Here is a 20,838-nt window from a genome sequence, read left to right on the forward strand (position 1 = left end):
ATAGTACTGTACCTTTAAGAATTGTTTTATGTACGCTACTGTTCAAAAGTTAGTGGTCAGATGTTTTGTTTTTTATTTACTTTTAACTTTTATTTAGCAAGGATGCATTAAAATGAGCAAACATGACAGTAAAGACATTTACATTGTTAGAAAAGGTTTCTATCTCAGAAATTCTGCTCTTTTAAAATTTCTAATTATGAAAGAATCCTGAACATTTTTTATTTACGATTTCTGCAAAATTGTAATTAGCTATTTTCAACATTAACAATAATAATAATAATAATAATAATAAGGATAACAAGCAAATATTTCAAAAGGATCATGTGGCTGAAGACTGGGGTAATTGCCATTAATATATTTTTTTTAAATATATTGAAACTATATTTATAACTGCATAAATTGTAACAATATTTTTACTTTTTTTTACTGTTTGTTTGATCAGCTTTGGTGAGCATGAAATATTTTTTTTTTCAAACTCCAAACATTTGTACTATAGTGTAAATGTTTAATGTTAAAGGTGCAATACCTAAGATTTTATGCCGCTAGAGGGCGCTACATTCAAAACAACAACAACGGCTTTGCTTGATGACGCCGTGGAGGAACGCGGAATGATGGGAACTGTTGTTTTCAACTCCACCGTGGATAAATCAGTCAGACGGGAATCGAAAATTAGTTGTCATGGATTCGGTAAAGTTCGATTTCTATAACTGTTGCGTTTAATGACATGCTTGTTTTTCATTAAACTGAAATAACCGCAAGAAAAGTAAGGTTTAAAAGTAAATTAGTTATCACAGATGTTAGGGGAGAGCCGGGACGGTTGAAACACTTTTCAGATAAACGTCGTTTTCTAAGATACAGCCAACAGTTCACATTCAGAGAAGTATTCGCGGTGAATATGACCTTACGATTTTTCACATCATATGCATAGATAACAAGACATTCTAACAATAATACTAATTGTTTGGTTTACTGACATGAAATTTTAATACAGAACACGGTGTTACTCACCTGTGAACATGTGCAAGATCGGCGTCTCTTTCTAGTTAACGTTAAAGTCTTTCACAAAGTTCTCTCCATTTAGGAAATGCCACACCGATGTTGAGCTGGTTTTATTTCTCGTCCCAAATTCTTCTTGGGTCGTTTGGTTGACCCGTTTGTTGACGTTTGCGTTTATGAGACTTGTCTTTGTCGACAGAACCAGGTGCAATCGCTAAAGAATAATTGTGCTCCATAACAAATGCGCGAAACAAGCTGACGTTTGTTGCTTGATAGATGCTAACGCACAACTACAACTTCCGCATTTGTCCAGGACTACACGCAGTACGAGCGGAAACCGAGGTAACGCGAATATGACGCGATTTACTGGCGACTCCCAGCTCACCCCTGCTCACACACCCCGTTTCCTTGGTTAAAATCTCAATTTGCTCGTGATTTAAACATTGTTTGAAACATTTGGAATATTGTAAGTTATCATCTTAACTAAATATATAACACTGGCCTTGTGATTTTGGGATATTTCAATGCAAAAATCTTAGGTATTCCACCTTTAAGACTGGTAACGTTTCACAAATGATTCACATTTGTGAAACTATTGTTCAACAGGGCAGGTTAAATGTGCAGGAAGTGAGAATGGATCAGACTGAGAACCACAAACACACTTATAGCCAATCAACAGTAGGGGGCGATACACTCATGATAGGGGAGGGGAGAGAGAGAGAGAGAGAGAGAGAGAGAGAGAGAGAGAGAGAGAGAGAATAGGGAGATTTGAAGAAAGACTGTAGAAAGAGAAATGGCTGAAAGATATCACAAAAGAGAAAAGATCAGAGGAATATCACTGGGAAAAGAAGGGCAAGAGCTCACTACACGTGATATAATATATAACAACAGGACAGTTTTGGATGTCACTGTTTGTATCCAGCTGGTGTGTTACTGGTGACTAACAACAAACTCTAGCTTGTATATACGCTGATTTCACGCAACCGTCATTTTGAAATGGCTCCGGTGGGAAGAAAACCGGAAGTGTTGCTTTATATCATAGGAGAGTCGCTAATACGCGATGGCGTATTGTTTGTGTTTAATGTAGAAATTTTTAATTCTAAAATGTTTTAAATGTTTTAAATGTTTTTAAATGTTTTAATGTTTTAAACTTCTTTCATAGTTTAGACTATATACCGTGATATTTATAAATTGATAAATACATTTTTTTAATATACATTCAGAACATAAAAAAAAGAAGCAGGAATGAACTACATACATATCCTATATTGGATATTATCCATATATCTAATGGATTAAATCACAGCAGCAGCTTCAGGTTGGTAGTCCAAGGCATTGTTGTCTATCAGTACTTCCGGGATTCTTTCTTTTTTTGTTCGTGAATTTTGGGGGCGGAGCAATGACGGGAGGGGTGATTTCAAATATCAACAGTGATTCTCAGAAATCGCTTACTGCACCTTTAAATATCTGAACAGAGAGTAGGTGATGGTATGTAAATGTGTGCAATCATATGTTAATGTGCACACAGTTGTGACAGTTTCAACCAGTGTTGTTGGTGGATTGGGGAGGGATGTGAACGTGAGAGTAGAGTATATTATTTCTACATTGTACATCAATTACATGTCTCTCATTACAACAGAAATCTCAGGCAGTTCTCGCAGTGTCGCTGTGTATTTGACAGCGTGTGATGGTTTTACCTTCCTGCCTGTACTCCACAGTGTAGCTGGAGATGGTGGAGTTCCCGGAGCTGACTGGAGGAAGCCAGTGGACGATCACCGCAGTGCTGCTGGCCTCCTGAGCCACAGGTCGAGCAGGGGCTGCTGGGATACCTGAACCACAGAACGACCGCGATTACTGAGACTGAGATCCACAACACACATCTTTATTTCTCTTTGTGTCTTCTCACCTTGTACTTTAATAGATGCAGACGAGGAAGCTGTGCCATGATCATTCACGGCCACACACGTGTAGATGCCAGTGTCCTGCGGCATTAGATTACAGATCTTCAACACTATATCACCCGTATCCCTAACGTGGATCAGACACAGCACACACAGAGGGAGAAAGTTATTTTCAAATAAACAAATAGCACAATTAACCCTTATGCTGCATTAGGGACATTTTTGGTCTTTTGCAGTTTAATTTCTTTGACCATTTTGGCTGTTTTAATGCAAATGGTATGAAATTTGGCAAAATTGTGACTTTTTGGATACATGTAAAAAATGTGATCCCATTTTGCAAAATATGTATAACACACACTGTGTAGATCAAATAGTAACACTCAGCACCATAAAGACCAAAAATGGCCCATTGAAACCCATTAAAACGTTGTTTAAATCTGAGGCTGTCAGTAATACATGAAACATGATTTTTGCACAAACATCCTTTCATTTTAAAGCAAAAGCATTATATTTGCATTATATAGTGTATTCCACCAGATGACGTCACTACATATTTATTCCCTATGGGTGGAAATGCACCTTATTTTAGGCAATAGGCAATGTTTAATAGGTGGCCATTTTTGGTCTCTAACGCGCTAAGTGGGATTTTTTGCAAAGTGGGACTGTGATAATCCAAATCTAAAGTTTTCTCTTTGCATTTAGTTTATTGGAAATAATTGAATTTTTGTGTTTTTTCCTCTTATACAAATCGATGGTTTCGCAAACAAAACTGGTAATTAAAGGGTTAAAATCCTGAAATTGAATACATTTTTGGTAGTTATGATGAGGACTGATGCTGGTTAAAAGATTTAACTTGGTAAAAGTGGAAAATAATAATAACATATAATATTTTAGGCAATGTTTAATATGTGGCCATTTTTGGTCCTTAATGCACTCAACGGTGTTAAAAATCTAATGCAGCACAAGGGTTAACCTGTTAACTGTCACCCCCCCTTTTTTGAATAGACATGAAAATGCACATTTCGAACTTAAATGGTTGTAATTCAAGAATGCTTTGGAATATAGACATATGATTGGTCTTGTTTTAAAGAAGACATTTGGCAGATTTTTGTAGAAGTGAAATAAATTAAGAAAGTGAAACAGAAAAAAAGTTATAGAAGTTTGAGTTTATGGAAATGTACAATGTAAAAATATTAATTATTCATATTTTACATAAAATATATATTTTCAAAACCTGGGCTACTCTAAAATGGCAGAAAGATCAAAGCCAAAAATCTGAACAAGTTGTGTTTCAAATTTTAGGTTGATATCTCAAAAAATGAGCTTTCAGTAAGATTTTGTTTGAGCGCAGTACCAAACTTTTTCACTAGGGCACAATCAGACTCCATTACTGCCCATATAAGGGCGCCTGCATTTCCATTCGTGTTTTGAGTGATATGAACCATTATTTTCACAATTTTCATACAATTTCTGAAGTAGAGATCCTATTCAGAAGTAGCATGGGAAGTTTGGCAGATTATGATATGAATTGAACCTCTAAGAAACACATACAAAGAACACGCATGTAAGTCATAGCAAGCTGCCACGTCACAAATGGTAAATTTATTATTTTTTTCTTGATATTTCAAACTTTTCAGACCTTTTTTTTCCAAAATAATTGAATGGATTCTATCTTTTGAACTTTTGGCATGAAAACAAACTGAGGTATCTACCATTTTTTCATGATTTTTCATGTTTACTGCTATTTTAAAATAAAGGTCTGAACACGCCTTATGAGTATGAAAATATTCTTGTTTTATATTGATAAATTATGGCTCCTCTGTAATATATTTTGAAAATCAGTCACCAAATATGGAAACTAGAGATTGTAAGCTTTCAAATGATATATAGTTTGTCAATATTATTTAAGGTATTTACTAAGATATTATTGTTTTAAAAATGTAGTGGCAAACGTCCCACCTGTGGGACGGTGACAGTTAAGTGGTTAAAGGAGCTGTATGTAAGAAATTTATTTCAATTAATCATAAATTTCCCTATATGTCACATGTTCATTTCAAATACTTATATCACTGACAACAGTAGTCCAGCCAGGATATTGTCATTTAAAAAGTGAAGTTGTAGCCCTCAACTGATTTTAATGTTGTCATGTTGTGTTTTGTTCTGATGCTCCACCGATCTACCAATCACGGAGTCAGTAGTGTTGCGGCATCCGGGTTGCCAGCTCTTCTCTAGTTACCACAGCTGCAGATACAAACGTGTCAGATAAAAAAAAATGTTGGATCCTGCAGCCTATCTGGCAACCTCGAGTCAGGGGGGAGGTGGAGGGGATACGCCGCTCTACAGTAATTTGAAATTGATTGCAGTACCAGTTTTGGCCACAATCTTACATACGACTCCTTTAAGCCAATTACATTTATTATAACAAGCATCTGTCATATAAAATAGCTTATTCAGTACAAAACAACAACAAAAAAACCCCTGCTATTACAGAATATAAAATCAACATTCTGCAAATATAACAGGAAATAGGTCAAAATTCATATAGTAAGTATAGAGAGTTAACCCATAGAGAGTTAAAGATGTGATGTAATAATAAACAGATTTTGGGAGTAGGGAAAAAAAACACAAATATGTATTTTGGTTGTAGAGGGCTCTTGTATAAGTGGAGAAGAAAAAGAAGAAGAAACCAGAGGAATCATGGGACAGTTACATAACAGTGACCGTTTTCCCACAGAATGAACTCAGATTACATGATCTGAAATTGAATATAAAAAATTACTTTAATCCTGAACAATTTCCTGAAACCAATCAGTGTCTTGCACTCAAATATAGAATTTCCAACCCAATCTCACGGGCATTAGTACAAATTTTATGAGATGGCTAATTCGTACGAACACATGCAATCTCGTTCATGCGATTTTTGCTAATTCGTACAAATTTTACAAGTTACTAAATTCGTACGAATGACCTACCCCTGACCCCCGCCCCTAAACCAATCCATCATGTGGTGGGTTTATTTTAGACGTATCGTACGATTGAGGTCGTACGAATTTGTACGAATTGTTTGTGAGATAGAGTTGGAATTTGGAAATTTAACGGGGTCATAGGATGCAATTTTAAGGTAATTATTTTGTTTATTTGGTGTATTTAGAATGCTTTAATTTTCAAAAAACACACCTCTAGGAGGATCTTTGTTGACATCTTTGCACGCATGCGCGAGTGGTTCTGTGGCAACAAAACAAACACAATGACCGGCTGTATAGACGCGACACGCACTTTCAAGAGAATTAGCAGGCAAAATCCACAATATATAAGCACTTTAATATCTGAAGACCGGAGGACGTTTGGAGAGAAGCTCAAAATTTGTATTGGTGACAAAATCGAAGTTATTCAAAGCCCATATGTGATTTGGAATGTCAAAAAACGTTGGTCCGACTCGCCCGTGTCTTGGCCACCAATCTGCTGGGGAGACATTTATTCTTATTTAATAGAGACCCCTGGACCTTTCACTCATGAAAGATTAAAGGCTTTCAAAATTCTGGAGACCTATTTTGTTTCTCGAAAAGTTGGGCCGATCTTTTCTGCCAAACAGGAAGCAGTGATGGTGCTAAAAGCAACATGACATCATGACTTTTACGTAAACATACATCTATATGCATTTTGAGCTATGCGTGTATGTACACGCCGTTAAATGTCTGAGCGAAACGAAGCAAAATGTAGATCTACATCTGGGGAGCGATATTTTTTTTTCCTAGGATGGTAGGGGAAGACTCATAAATGTTATTAAACACAGTGACGGATAGGTTTAGAGACGGGGTTGGGGTATGGGGTACAGTAATGTAACATTAAGTTAACGGCGTTCATAAACACGCTGAAAAGTGATTATGCGTGTTGAAAATACGAATTGGCGTGTTATACATGCGCCATTTCATGAGATCAGTCTGGAAAAGCAGAGGTTAGACCAGGTAGAGTCACAGCGTGATTCGCATCTCCCGTGGGTGATCGCAGAACGGCGAAATAATCACTGCTCACTGCGACTGCAAAGCAGGGTAAGTCTACATTGATCAGTGTTCTTATTTATTTATTGAAAATGAAATGAAAAACTTTTTATCAGGCCCCCAACAAGCCGTACAATCGACCACACAGCATGAGTGAACCATCCTCTTCTCTAAATCCTCCTCCAAACGTGCAAAACAATCAAATTACAGCAGGGCTGTGCAAAAATTAATTGCGATTAATCGCATCCAAAATAAAAGTCTGTGTTTACATAATATACTTGTGTGTGCTGTATATAATTATTTTGTATATATAAATACACACACATGCATGTATATATTTAAGAAAATGTGTTATTCATATATAAAATATTTATATTTATATAATATAGATTATGTATTTATATATAAATACAGAATTTAAGCGCAAATAATTCTTAAATATATACATGCATGCATAGGTATTTATATATACAAAATAATTATATACAGCACACACAAATATATTATGTAAACACAGACTTTTATTTTGGATGCGATTAATCGCAATTAATTTTTGCACAGCCCTAAATTACAGGTATCTAGCGGTGTTTCCTGCCACACGATTCCCATGATGCAACGCGACAAACAAACAATGACGTCACAACAGATCCGCCCATTCCCAGTCTGTCTGAAACGCTCTGACTGAGGCCCTGTCCACACTACTGCGTTTTCGTTTAAAAACGGAGACCTTTTGCTACGTTTGCACCTCCCGTCCACACTAAAACGGGAAAAACGGAGACCTAAAACGGAGAAGTTTAGAAACGCTGCAGCTCCGTTTTGCGTTTTGAATCTCCGGAGGGCGTTTTAGTGAAGACGAGACAAAACGTAGGACTTCAGAAACCCTGACGCAGGCGCTGACGCTTGGCTCCATGATTGGGTGTTATCAGTCATGACGTATCCTTCCCTCATTCGTCGATCACTGTTTACACCGGCACGCGCATGCCCAGTGTTGGTGAATGGTCACGTGATCCGCGTTTTCAGTCGTTTTAATGTGGACGGAGATCATTTCTAATACGCAGATAAAACGCTGGTGTGGACGGAGATCGTATTCGTTTTAATTCTCCGTTTTTAAACGAAAACGCAGTAGTGTGGACAGGGCCTGAGTTCTGGTTTCTACAATGCTCCTCCTTCTGAAACTGATTGGCCGGCTGACCTAGTGCACTGTGATTGGCCAAACACATTAAGCATTTGTCTGGAAAGTTACAACCTTTATCAAAATCGCAAACTTCAGCTTCCGAGGCCTCTAAAGCAATTGTAAACACAAACAGTTAATGTTCTCTGTTTTACCATATCAGTCTAAGGCTGAGTCCGATCATGACAATGTGGATTTTAAATCCCAAACAGACAAAACAGTTTTAAATCCCTTTTGTGGGAAACTATGAGTTTTGTAACTGTGCAATTCGGCCACCTTAACAAACAGACGCATTACACACTAAAGGAAATGGAAAACACACCTTTCCCAAGAGTTTCAGCTCAACATGTGCTCACAGTCTGTTGTGATTGAGTGTGGATTTGTACCTGATGTTGATAGTGAATGGGTTATTTGTACCCAATGTTGACCGTGCATGGGTTATTTGTACCTGGTGTTGATAGTGAATGGGTTATTTGTACCTGATGTTGATAGTGAATCGGTTATTGTTGACCAGCGGACTCTGATCGGGTCCTTTCAGGGTGATCGTGGGCTTGGGTCGAGCGCACACTTTACAACCCAGAACCACCGTCTCCCCCAGAGCACACGTCACGTCCGCAAGAGGCGTCAGGAACTCTGGAGACACTGCGTTACAGAGCCAAGACATCATTCAAATCACACTATACTCATTCTTTATTAACACACACAACTGAATAGCATACCACACATTCACATATACACTTTTAATTCACATAATAATAATATAGAATTTCACATGGCTAATTTAAATTCTGAATAAAACAAGCGACACCTGGCGACATTTATGGGTTTATTGATTAATATTTCAAGGAGTTAGATGTATATTTCAGATATCTTATGTTTCATGTCTCTTAATTTGTTTTATTTGTATGAAATGCTCTGTATAAAATATGTATTTCATGCCAGTTATTTATTTTTATGTACAGAACTTTAGCGCTTTGGCTGTTTTAAAATACTTAATAAATAAATTTTTTTTTATTGATTGATTTTTGCTATGCATTGAAAAAATGTATAAGCTAATTTGGTAAAATTATAAAATTTTAATTCACAGTGTTGCTTTTATGACACATCTTGAATTAAAATATGGTGTATTAAATATGTATAAATTCATATGCCTGTATACAAATAACACACAAAGTAATTTAAAGGCTATTTTGTGCTATGAGAACTGAATGGGCGAATATTTATTCCCCTTAATAACACATTGGCTCAGACATTGCTCATTGTCCAGCATTATAATTATCTACATATCTAAACATGTTACAATTTTAAAGTAAATTAGACAGGTGGCTTCTCCCCCATCTTACCCTACTAGTTAAAAATACAGACAATCATCACATCATTCATAAACTCACCCTCTTGGATGAAATTAGGGTTCAACAACTGCAAAACAGACAGATGTGTGTTACAGACGCAGACATGGATGCAGCATCTCAGAGTCATAGAAAACACTGATATTTTCAACACACAAATACAGAAGGAAAGCTTTATGTTGTGTCACTTCAGCACAAGCCAGCAGAGGGCAGTGCCATCGCATGAGACACACAGAGACTGGCTGGATTTGAAATGGCATACTACTCGTACTATTTCTGCCATATAAACAGTGCTGGGGAAGTTCATTTTTCGAGTAAAGTAAAGAGTTTGATTACTTTTTATGGAAAGTAATGCATTACGTTTTTTTTTTTTTTTTTCTCACATGGGCTGGGCTTGCTTGTTAATTTTTATAATAGCAAAAAACAAACAGAAGTTATATTTTTGCCAAATACAAAGGCTCTTTTACACTAAAAGTGTAATAAATAAACCTCGTACTAAAGGAATTGCACATTCACTCCTGTCCAGTAGAGGGCACCCTTTAAACAAACCTTTCAGATGCCGTCATTCTGGAATACAGAAGAATTAATGCAGTGTTCAAAATCGACCGGTATACCCTCATTCACCATTCCCTACATTACTCCACTAATATAGTCCACTGAAGGAGTGAATGAAAATGAGTGAGTGCGCTGGAAGAGCTGCTGCTTTTGCATAGTTGTGCTGTTTAATAAACATTTGAAATATATTAAACTGGCAGCTCCAGTAGTAATGAAAAGGTTTATCTTGATATCTGTCATTGTTTATGTATGCTAATCAATAAAAAGGAATTTATACACCTATATGATATTACGCTGTACCCACATTGGACCAGCGGTTTGGAAAATGGATGATTCAGCCATCTTCTGGTCAGACGTGGGAATTCATTCAGCGCTTGACTCTCACAGTGCATTATGGGTATTCTCTAGCCATTGAGCGTACATCAGTTGTGCACTCGTTATTGCATTGCATTGTGGGATTGAGTGCACTCGATAACGTCCACTATGGTTCCGGACAGCACTACAAATGGCTGTCCCCTCAAATAGTGCCTTATTTATGGGTATAGGGGGCGATTTCGGGCATAATGTAACACCCTTAGCTCAGCAATAAAAAATAAAATAAAAAAAGAAAGACAAATTTGATGTTTATCAAAAGTCATTTTTGCTTATTAACATGGCTGAATTAGATCATAAAAGGTCAGCAACAAAGGCATCGAATAATAAAGTGAGATTAAATACATAAAGTATGTGTGTAATTTTACATATTTAATTATTGCAGGTTTGCGTTTTACCGTTTTTATTCATTTTGAGGAATACTGAATCTGTTCTTATGCAATTGAGATGAGTAAACGCATGTTCACATATAGTGTAGAGCTAATAGCCATCATGTTTACACACAACGCCTCTTCACTTACTCCCGATTTCTCTCATCAGAGCTGTCAGACATTACATTAATTAATAACTTTTTTTTTTTTTTACAACCAAATGAATTATCTTACTTAAGCTGGACTGTGCCGCTATTTACAAACCTTGTTGCATTATTTTCCTGTTGTCACCATAAAGCTGCTTTGAAACAATCTGTATTGGAAAAAGCGCTATATAAATAAAGCTGACTTGACTTGCCATGGGAAAATAAAGTAACTTACTTATAAAAGTGACTGATATGTTGTTGCAAATTTAAAAGTAATATATTACTTAAGTGACTTGGAAAAAGTCATCTGATTATGTAACTCGCATTACTTGTAATGTGTTTCCCCGAACACTATATAAATAAATGGGAGAAATATTAACAGTATGAATGCTATTTGGTATTCTGTTACTGTGTATGTTCAGAATGGCACGCTACCATATTATTAATACAATTTATCATATATTGGCCTAAATGAGAAGTAACTAAAGCACACTGCTTGTGATTCCCAAAACCCAATGCACTCCAACTGACTTCTAGTGATTTCTAGTGAGATGTGGTAATGAGTAATATCAAACACGAATATCTCTTTTATTTGGCCGGTGTTCTGACAATTCATGCTACCCATCGAGATTTGCTACTTACCAGTTATGCGCATGAGCCAGCCCGATCTCATGAAAGTTCGTGTCTATGGCACGAATGTCATTTCTCGTGGCATTTATACGCCAAAAACAGTTTTTGCGTGTATTTGGCACGCGATTTTCGCGTACATATGATACGCACTTTTTTGCGTATAATACGCACGAACTCCCCACCCCCCTCCCCCCTAAACCTAACCCAGGGTTTTTTAGTGCGTACCATATACACGAAAAAAACACTTTTGGCGTATAAATGCCACGAGAAATGATACTCGTGGTATAGATACGCATCTTCATGAGACTGTGTTGGCATGAGCAGACTCACACTTTTTTTTGTTTTTTTTTCACAAAAGGTACATTTTCCTGTTATAATGTATAATTTCCCTTTAAAAATGCTTACTACCATATTAATATTTGTACGGTCAGCCAGCTGAAAAAGAATAACTGAAAGTTTCAGTTACTATGAGGAAAAGTGCACTTTGACGAGTCAAAGATGAATATTTTATGGTAATTTTTACTTTTCACACCGTTTTAAAAATAAAAACAGTAGTCTACAGTATACAGTAGTTACTCATAACTTGTATTATAATTGTATTTCATACGACATTAATCGGCATTCTTTGATCAATTCGCGCTACGGTAGCATTTTTCGACAAGGCAGCAAAAATCGACAGAACACCGGCAACATGGAATGAAGTTCCCGCCTTTGAGTTATAAGAGCCAGATAGAGGCATCACCAGGTCTTTCTGCTCTAGAACAGTGATAACAAATCATTTTAGCCTGAGGTAAAAAATGAAAACTAAGCCTATATAAGAGAGCAAAATACAGTAGTGTCGGCCCAGATCCGGTCCACATCTGGTACGTGTGGAATCCACGTGTGCCAGACGTGGGCCGGATCTGGGCCAACACTATGTTGCTGACTGGATGATACTTCTGTCAGATTTTTGCTTTTTGGCCGCTGACTGAACACACTCTCTCCAGATCATGTGACAGCTGTACTCTCAGAGACATTGCAAAAGCTTTTCACTAGATTTGAGGCCCGTTCACATCAAGACAGATAACTATAATAACCATAACTATATTAGCATCCACACCGGCTGACAATAACGTCTTGTTTATCATGTGGTTCTGTCGTCTGCCATTCAAATGCGTAAGCTTTTTAAAGTCAGGTGAATTTGGATTGTATGTGAATATTTTATCATTAATATGCTGTAAGTTGTTCTGAAAGTGATTTCCGCAATATCATTCCTTGGTGTTGTTATCGTTATAGTTGTGGTGTGGACTTCACAATTTTCAAAGAATTAGAATGATTGTTAAAACTTTAGTTACAGTTAACGCTGTAGTTATCATGCGTGGTGTGAACGGCCCTTTATACCAGTCACTCCACACAATTAGTTAAAATAATAAATTACCAACAACAACTTAGGCCAAATAAAGTGTAAAATGGGTTACAACGTAAGTAACAACTTTAGTACCTATTTACTATTCAATTCAGTTTATTAAAATAAATAATACTACCAATAAATACAAAAATAATGTATAAATCTACTGGGCAGCATGCATTGAGTTCAGGGTCTCTACCTCCATACTAGTTTTGGGGTCTAGATCATCCTCACAATCGGACTCGTCTGAGCTGCGGGACGCCTGTGGTTCGGGTCGAGAGAGAAACATGTTACACACTCACAAGTACAGGGATACAGTGGGACGGAGTGTACAGTCTGAAAGAAACCCAGGCCAAAATGACAGGAATACAACAATTGATATTAACTACTTAAAGGGATAGTTCACTTTGAAATTAATTTTTGGTATGTTTTAGCTTACCTCAAGGGCATCCAAGATGTAGGTGTCTTTGTTTCCACAGTATTTTCAATTTTGATATTTTTAGGTCAAACCGTTCATGTCAGTCATATAATGGAGGTCTATGGTCACCACCTCAAAGAGCATGCACAGAGAAGTCCAAATTAAACATGATTTAATGACTCGTAAATGTAAGTACACATTGATGGCCTAAGACACGAAACGAGCAGTTTGTATGAGAAAACGAACAGTATTTATATTGTTTCTACCTTTTCTAACCACAGCCACGACCAAGTAATCTGAGGGTGCGGGCGCTTCGGTCTGCGCAAGCACAGGAAGTGATCTCTCGCGTGTGTACGTCACACATTGTTTACAGAAAGATTTCGAAAATGTTACCTTTCACTGTCAAGATCTGAACATATTTAGATATACAGGAAATCGCAATGGAAGGCGATTTCGATATATCAATAGATAACGTTGAATTTTTTTCCCAACTGCGCGAGAGATCACTTCCGGCGCTTGCGCAGACCAAAGCGCCGCGCCCATGGCTGTTGTTACAAGAGGTAAAAACGATATAAATACTGTTCGCTTTCTCACACAAACCGCTCGTTTCGTGTCTTAGGCCATCAATGTGTACTTACATTTACGAGTCATTAAATCATGTTTAATTTGGACTTCTCTGTTCATGCTCTTTAAGGTGGTGACCATAGACCTCCATTATATGACTGACAGACTAGAACGGTTTGACCTAAAAACATCAAAATTGAAACTACTGCGGAAACAAAGACACCTACAGTGAACTATGCCTTTAATAACAAAATAGAAAAAATGAGAAAAATAGTAGTTTTTTACATACACTGTAAAAAAAATATTGTTGGTTTAACTTAAAAAAGTAAGTAACCTGGTTGCCTTAAAATTTTAAGTTCATTGAACTGGAAAAAGTAAGTTAATACAATGAAGGTGATTAATTTAACCATCATAAACTCAAAATTATATGTTATCTGAACTTAATAAATTATTTAAGTTGATTTGACAAAAGAAAATATGTTGTGATTGCTACACTGTAAAAAAATATTGTTAATTTAACTTAAAAAAGTAAGTAATCTGGGTTGCCTTAAAATTTTAAGTTGATTGAACTGGAAAAAGTGAGTTAATACAATGAAGTAGATTAATTTAACCATCAGAAACTCAAAATAATAAGTTATCTCAACTAAATAAATTATTATAAAGTTGATTTGACAAAAGAAAATATGTTGTGATAACAAATCTTGAAAATATTTTTTACAGTGTAGTAGTATTTTACCAATCATAATATTAATAATAATACAAAAAGTTTATAAAACAAATGTAATTTATTGAGAAGTATTTGGATCTACTATATATATATATATATATATATATATATATATATATATATATATATATATATATATACACACACACACACACACACACACATTATGCATTTATAGTCATGCAATTGTTAGCAGATTATGTTATAATCATTTAACTTTTCTGATTAAAATATATAATGGCTTTTAAAAAAATGTAACAAATGCTAATATTTAAAACAATGTGTATTTCTGTCAGTCATGCTGTCATTGGACAGACGCAAGTGGGGTGAGTGATGTGTTCAGGGTTTATTTCCACACAGGTGAGGATGCAGCGTACACACACACACACACACACACACACGCCTCATCCTCCTACTCACTTTCTCAGTGACCTTGCTGCTGAGAATTTCCTTTGCCTTACGCAGTCCATTCTCAACTTTTATGTCACTTTTGAGGGGTGCACTGTCCTTCTCTGCACGCTTGCGAGCGCGAAGCGTGTTCCACGAGAGAGACTTCCTGTTGTGTCAAAACATCAAGTTGTCAAACCCACACACGCTGGAGGAAATGCAAATCTAACAGCGGGGAAAAGCAAATTAAAGTGCTGGAGGGGGAAATTATTTCAGGAGGGAAACAGGGAGGGCCATAAAAAGAAACAGCAAACAGCGAGACGTTCATTGTTGTTGACCTATTTTTAGCATCATCCAGCTCTATTTATAGAAGCCTCAAAATGTTTTTGGACACTTACGTGCAGCATTCAGATGTTCATAAGTGTGCCTAAATTAGAGTGACTTAAAGGGTTAGTTCACCCAAAAATGAAAATTCTGTCAGTATTTACTCACCCTCATGTTGTTCCAACCCCGTAAGACCTTCGTTCATCTTCGGAACACAAATTAAGATATTTAAGATATTAAGATCGCTCCTGCATACAGTCCATAGGCTTCTTGAGGGACTGGCTCTTGCTGTCCCCGAAAAGTCATTAAAGACATCGTTAAAATAGTCCAAGTGACTACAGGGGCTCAATCTTAAGTTTATCAAACGACGAGAACACTTTTGTGCGCAAAAAAACAACAAAAATAACGACTTTATTTGAACTATTCTTTTATTTCTCCCTCTGCGCGAGTCAGATTACTAGTTTAATAGCGTAAGCTTCTGTTATTGTACGTCACACGCATCACACACACATGACCAGCGTCAGCCAATAGTGAGCCTACGTGTGATGTAGCTCTACGCAATCACACTACGTTAACTGACTTACAGGCTCATGGAGAAGGAAGTGAATAGTTGAAATAAAGTCGTTATTTTTGTTGTTTTTTTGCGCACAAAAGTGTTCTCGTCGTTTGATAAAGTTAAGATTGAGCCCCATGTAGTCACTTGGACTATTTTAACGATGTCTTTAATGACTTTTCGGGGACAGCAAGAGCCAGTACCTCAAGAAGCCTATGGACTGTATGCAGGAGCGATCTTAATATCTTAAATATCTTAATTTGTGTTCCGAAGATGAACGAAGGTCTTACGGGGTTGGAACAACATGAGGGTGAGTAAATACTGACAGAATTTTCATTTTTGGGTGAACTAACCCTTTAAATTAGTGAGTATTCGTATGTGCGCCCAAATATTCTCATATATCTGTATTACACAGTGTAATTACACATATCAGTGTAATCTTGTACAGTTCATTCTTCATTTTATTATATTATTAGGCCATTAACAAACGTTTGGGGTCAGTAATATTATATATATATATCAGATATATATCAGTTCAGATGCAAAAGCCTCTAAATGCCATTTGGAATTTTCTTCTTTAATGATGATTTTTATCAAATTTGTATATTTAAGTTCAGTGAAATTACTGAACTTAAATATACAAGTTTGATAAAAATCATCATTAAAGAAGAAAATTTCAAATGGCATTTAGAGGCTTTTGCATCTGAACTCTTCATATGTACGTATGTATGTATAAAATTAGCTCTTTTATTCAGCAAGGATCCAATAAATTGATCAAAAGTGTAAAAAATCAAAAAAAAAGTCTTTGTTTCCAACGGTTTTCGATGTTGCGGACAATAAAAATGTTTCTTGAGCAAGGATTTCTAAAGGATCATGTGACACTGAAGACTTGAGTAATTCAGCTTTACCATCAAAGGAATACATTACATTTTTCAATATTTTCAAATAGAAACAGTTCATTTAAAATAGTAATAATATTCCATTTTGTACTGTATTTTTGATCAAATAAATGCAGCCTTGGTGAGCAGAAGAGACTTCTTTCAAAAAACATTAAAAAACATTTTTTTTGGAAGGATAGTCCAAGTAAATCTACATCATTACACCATGGTGGACACATGGTTTGTGTGAGAACAGCAATCATTCATATCATTCACAGTAAATTCTGCTTCACACACAAACCTGTCACACTGTCAAGGACCGCGGATGTTAGTACAAACGCAAAATAAGTCTTCTACACACTACATTACGAAATAAAACAAATGAAAGACATAATAAAAATAAGATGCACCACTTCTACACTAAAAAAAAAAAACACAATGAAGGATGTCTTCGAATGTACGATTAGCATTCAGTTGGCACTTTTATTTTATATTAAAACAAAAGCAGTCTATTTGACTGAGCCGCGTTAAGTCATGCGCATGTCAAAATTTTATTTTACATATTTAATATAATACATTTCAAATCATTAGTTACACTACAACATTGCAACTGTAGTTCTATTGCACAAACCTGACTTCATTAATAAAGATTCACTTAAATAGTGCAAAAGGCTCTTTACAGGAATGTGCTACAAACAGTAAACAAACCAACAGTATGTACAGTAAATGGCCAACATGTGATCCTGTAGAAGAAAACAAAAGTCTATACAAAAATACAAATACTTAAAACAAATACACAATCAATAAAAAAATTGCCATAGACAACAGTATATGTTCTCCGCCAGGAGAAAGAGGCCAAAACCTTCAGGCGGCCTTCCTTTCACTTTTTCTTTTTTCTTTACAAACACACAAAAACAAAAATCATATCAACAAAAAACAAAATAAACAACGAAAATGGTGTTAGCAACTGAAATAAGTGTCCAGACGTGTCCATTTCCACACCGATGTAAGATTCTTGGCAAATCCTCAGTCTACACAAAATAACAACGACGTAAAGTCCTTTCGACATTTATCTGTTTGTTTTTAACTTCTAGCCCAGAAAAAAAATGAAAAGCTCAAGAAGAAAATCAAATCTTCCCGTGCAAAATGGTCCAAAGCATCCGGGTTAGTTCCAACAGAACGGGGTGGGGGAGGGTGTTCAAAAATGGGCGTGCAGTTTAAGAAAAAAAAAAAAGAAATAATCCAATCATAGCTCCAGTTAGTATTGACTGACACTTACTTGATGTTTGAGTCTGCAGTAGTGTCTATGAGGGGTTTAGTGAGGGGCCCCAAGATGTGTCCCGGGACCCAGCCCTCCGCAGCTGGTGATTGGCTGTTAGCGGGTCGAAACACCAGGTACATGTTCTGCTGGTTCGTGGCCAGTATCTGCACTGTCTCACCCTGCGTGACACAGACCTCGTTCTCCTTCAGTGCGTTATAGTCCTGAGTCACCATCATGGACGACGACGTCCCGTTACAGCCCCCGCCGTCAAACTGCTGTGGGATACACAGAGAGACAGCACACACAAACAAAAGACATTTATGGTTAAAACACTTAATACTGTTTGTCAATTAATCCCTAATCTTCAGTGGTTAAAGGTGCAATACCTAAGATTTTTGCATTGAAATATCCCAAAATCACATATTTAGTTAAGATGATAACTTACAATATTCCAAATGTTTCAAACAATGTTTAAATCGCGAGAAAATTGAGATTTTAACCAAGGAAACGAGTCGGGTGAGCTGGGAGTCGCGAGTCAATCGCGTCATATCTGCTTACCTCGGTTTCCGCTCGTACTGCGTGTAGTCCTGGACAAATGCGGTAGTTGTAGTTGTGCGTTAGCGTCTATCAAGCAACAAACGTCAGCTTTCGCGCATTTGTTATGGAATGGAGCACAATTATTCTTTTCATTTATTCTGGGAATGTGAACTGTTGGCTGTAAAGGGGGTCGCACACCGGACGAGAAGCGCCACGCCACGTTTAGGACAACTCCTCCACAGTAACGTTATCGAACACCGGACGCACACTTTCTCATCAGTGTATGGCCAGCAATATTGTTATGTTTAATGACAGGAAATGAAGATAATGTCTGTTCTATGTTATGATTGTACTGTACAATTAAATACAATCGTTGCTGAGTCTGCATTCTGAAAACTTTACCTCAGAGCATCCGTAACTGAATGAATTGAGAATCTCACCTGAAAAATCTAATTACACCAGCAATTGTCATTCAAGCAGCTGATTTCTGTAAATTAATGCAAAACTAAATGCATATTGAAGCATAGGGCGAAGTCAGGATCCATTAGCAACGATTTGAGACAAAAATAATTAAAATTGTATTCAAAACTATGTAAATTGCGCTCTGTGGCACAGCAGGGTTTTGACCACGGTCCTGAGGCGTTGCTGGGCGCCGCGGACAGACGCCGAATGGCGCCGCCGGTATGTGTACACTTATAGTTAATAACGTGAATTTTAAATAGCCTATGTGGCGCGACGCGCCGCTAAGGCTTCTCGTCCGGTGTGCGACCCCCTTAACGTTAATTTTGTGAAACTGTAGCTGTGGTTGAATACTTACACGACATGAAAAGATGTGTCAAATGTACATGATTTTTTATTTTTATAAAGTTACCAAAAAGGAGGACCAGCCACGTCAACTCCTTGCAAGAGACCTGCCCCTTCAAACCCTCTCCACCATAGCTTCGTCCAGTGACTCGTACAGTAACATCTGTGATAACTAATTTACTTTTAAACCTGACTTCTCTTGCGGTTACTTCAGTTTAAGGAAAAACAAGCATGTAAACGCAACATTTATAGAAATCGAACTTTACCTCATCCATGACAACTAATTTTCGATTCCTGTCTGACTGATTTATCCACGGTGGAGTTGAAAACAACAGTTCCCATCATTCCGCGTTCCTCCACGTCGTCATCAAGCAAAGCCGTTGTTGTTGTTTTGAATGTAGCGCCCTCTAGCGGCATCTAAATCTTAGGTATTGTAGCTTTAAGAACACCAACACATCTTTTAAAGAATGCTTAGGTTATGGGGTTGTGTAGTGCACAGTACACGCTGAATTTTCAGTGGGTTGTATTCCAAATGTCAAGGATGACAAGCTTCCCACAGAGGGACAGTACATTTCTACACACTGGACAACAGTGTGTCAGTAATACTGATGAATACTATGGAAACAATGAAACACTTTCACTTTAACCTCTATGAGGTGTGAAATGCTATGAATTTTTATTACTGCGTAAAATCAACATGAAATGGTATATGCAGGCCATTTTTCGCAATCTAATTTCATGAATATTTCAAAAGTCTACAGGTATTTTGACAGTAGAGCCATTTTTACACAGAGATTCCAGAAAATACACGGATAATGTGACCCGGCATTTGTCCCGGGATTGTTTGATTTCGGTTCATTCACACTGCAAGTGATTTGCCGGGATCTGTGAGTGCGTTCACACACAACCCGTAAAAATCCCGGGAAGACACATGACGTCAGGATGAGACGTATAACGGACGCGTCGAAAACATGTACACACGCTGGTGAACGATCTCAGCTTCAGTACGGATAGTGAGGAGCCCCTGGTCTCTGCTTCGCTCCAGTTTGCAGGTATTTTTTCGTCCTTTCTTTGTTGATGACGAACACAAACTTTCTCCTAAGAGCAACAGAGTCGCGCGATGGCACGAGCGTCATCACTATGACACACCCTTTACGGCATTGGTCCTGGCTTTTGTTCACACAGCGCATGTTCCGGGACTGATTACGGCAATGTTACTAGGTCCCCAACCTGGGATCAATCCCAGAATCAATCCCAGGTCGTGTTTACGTTCACACAGAAGGCGTTCTGGCAATTTCCCGGCAATTTCCTGGGATCAACTCGCTGTGTGAAAGGGGCTTAAGGTAACATGAGGACGTGGGGGTGATTGTGCCATTTAAAGTGCGGTCACATTTACTGATGCTTCGCAAAATTTTGAAAGCGAAATCGGGTCATTTCAAGGAATTCACAAGGGCAAACAATTTCCACCAGCAGACTGCGCATCATGTCCAAGATAGTCATGCAAACTTG

At 37.2% G+C, this 20,838-nt stretch overlaps 1 protein-coding gene across 5 annotated transcripts in view; it reads right to left on the bottom strand.

Moving 5' to 3' along the window:
* Window positions 1-20,838, bottom strand: part of kalrna (kalirin RhoGEF kinase a) — a 362,661-nt gene that overhangs the window by 14,350 nt on the left and 327,473 nt on the right. For 2 of the 5 annotated variants that reach the window (XM_089133001.1, XM_089132998.1), the window contains one exon: window positions 17,186-18,263. In XM_089133001.1, the coding sequence (XP_088989127.1) occupies window positions 18,003-18,263 (261 nt within the window). In that variant the 3' untranslated portion in view covers window positions 17,186-18,002. Of the gene's footprint in view, window positions 1-2,693; window positions 2,826-2,902; window positions 3,025-8,545; window positions 8,709-9,457; window positions 9,486-13,075; window positions 13,139-15,005; window positions 15,142-17,185; window positions 18,264-20,838 lie in introns of those variants that run through there. The other 3 variants (XM_089133002.1, XM_089132999.1, XM_089133000.1) reach the window with 3 other exon arrangements.

The sequence above is a fragment of the Pimephales promelas genome, chromosome 7, assembly GCF_988280905.1.
Source record: "Pimephales promelas chromosome 7, fPimPro1.hap1.1, whole genome shotgun sequence".
In the NCBI taxonomy this organism is placed as follows: domain Eukaryota; kingdom Metazoa; phylum Chordata; class Actinopteri; order Cypriniformes; family Leuciscidae; genus Pimephales; species Pimephales promelas.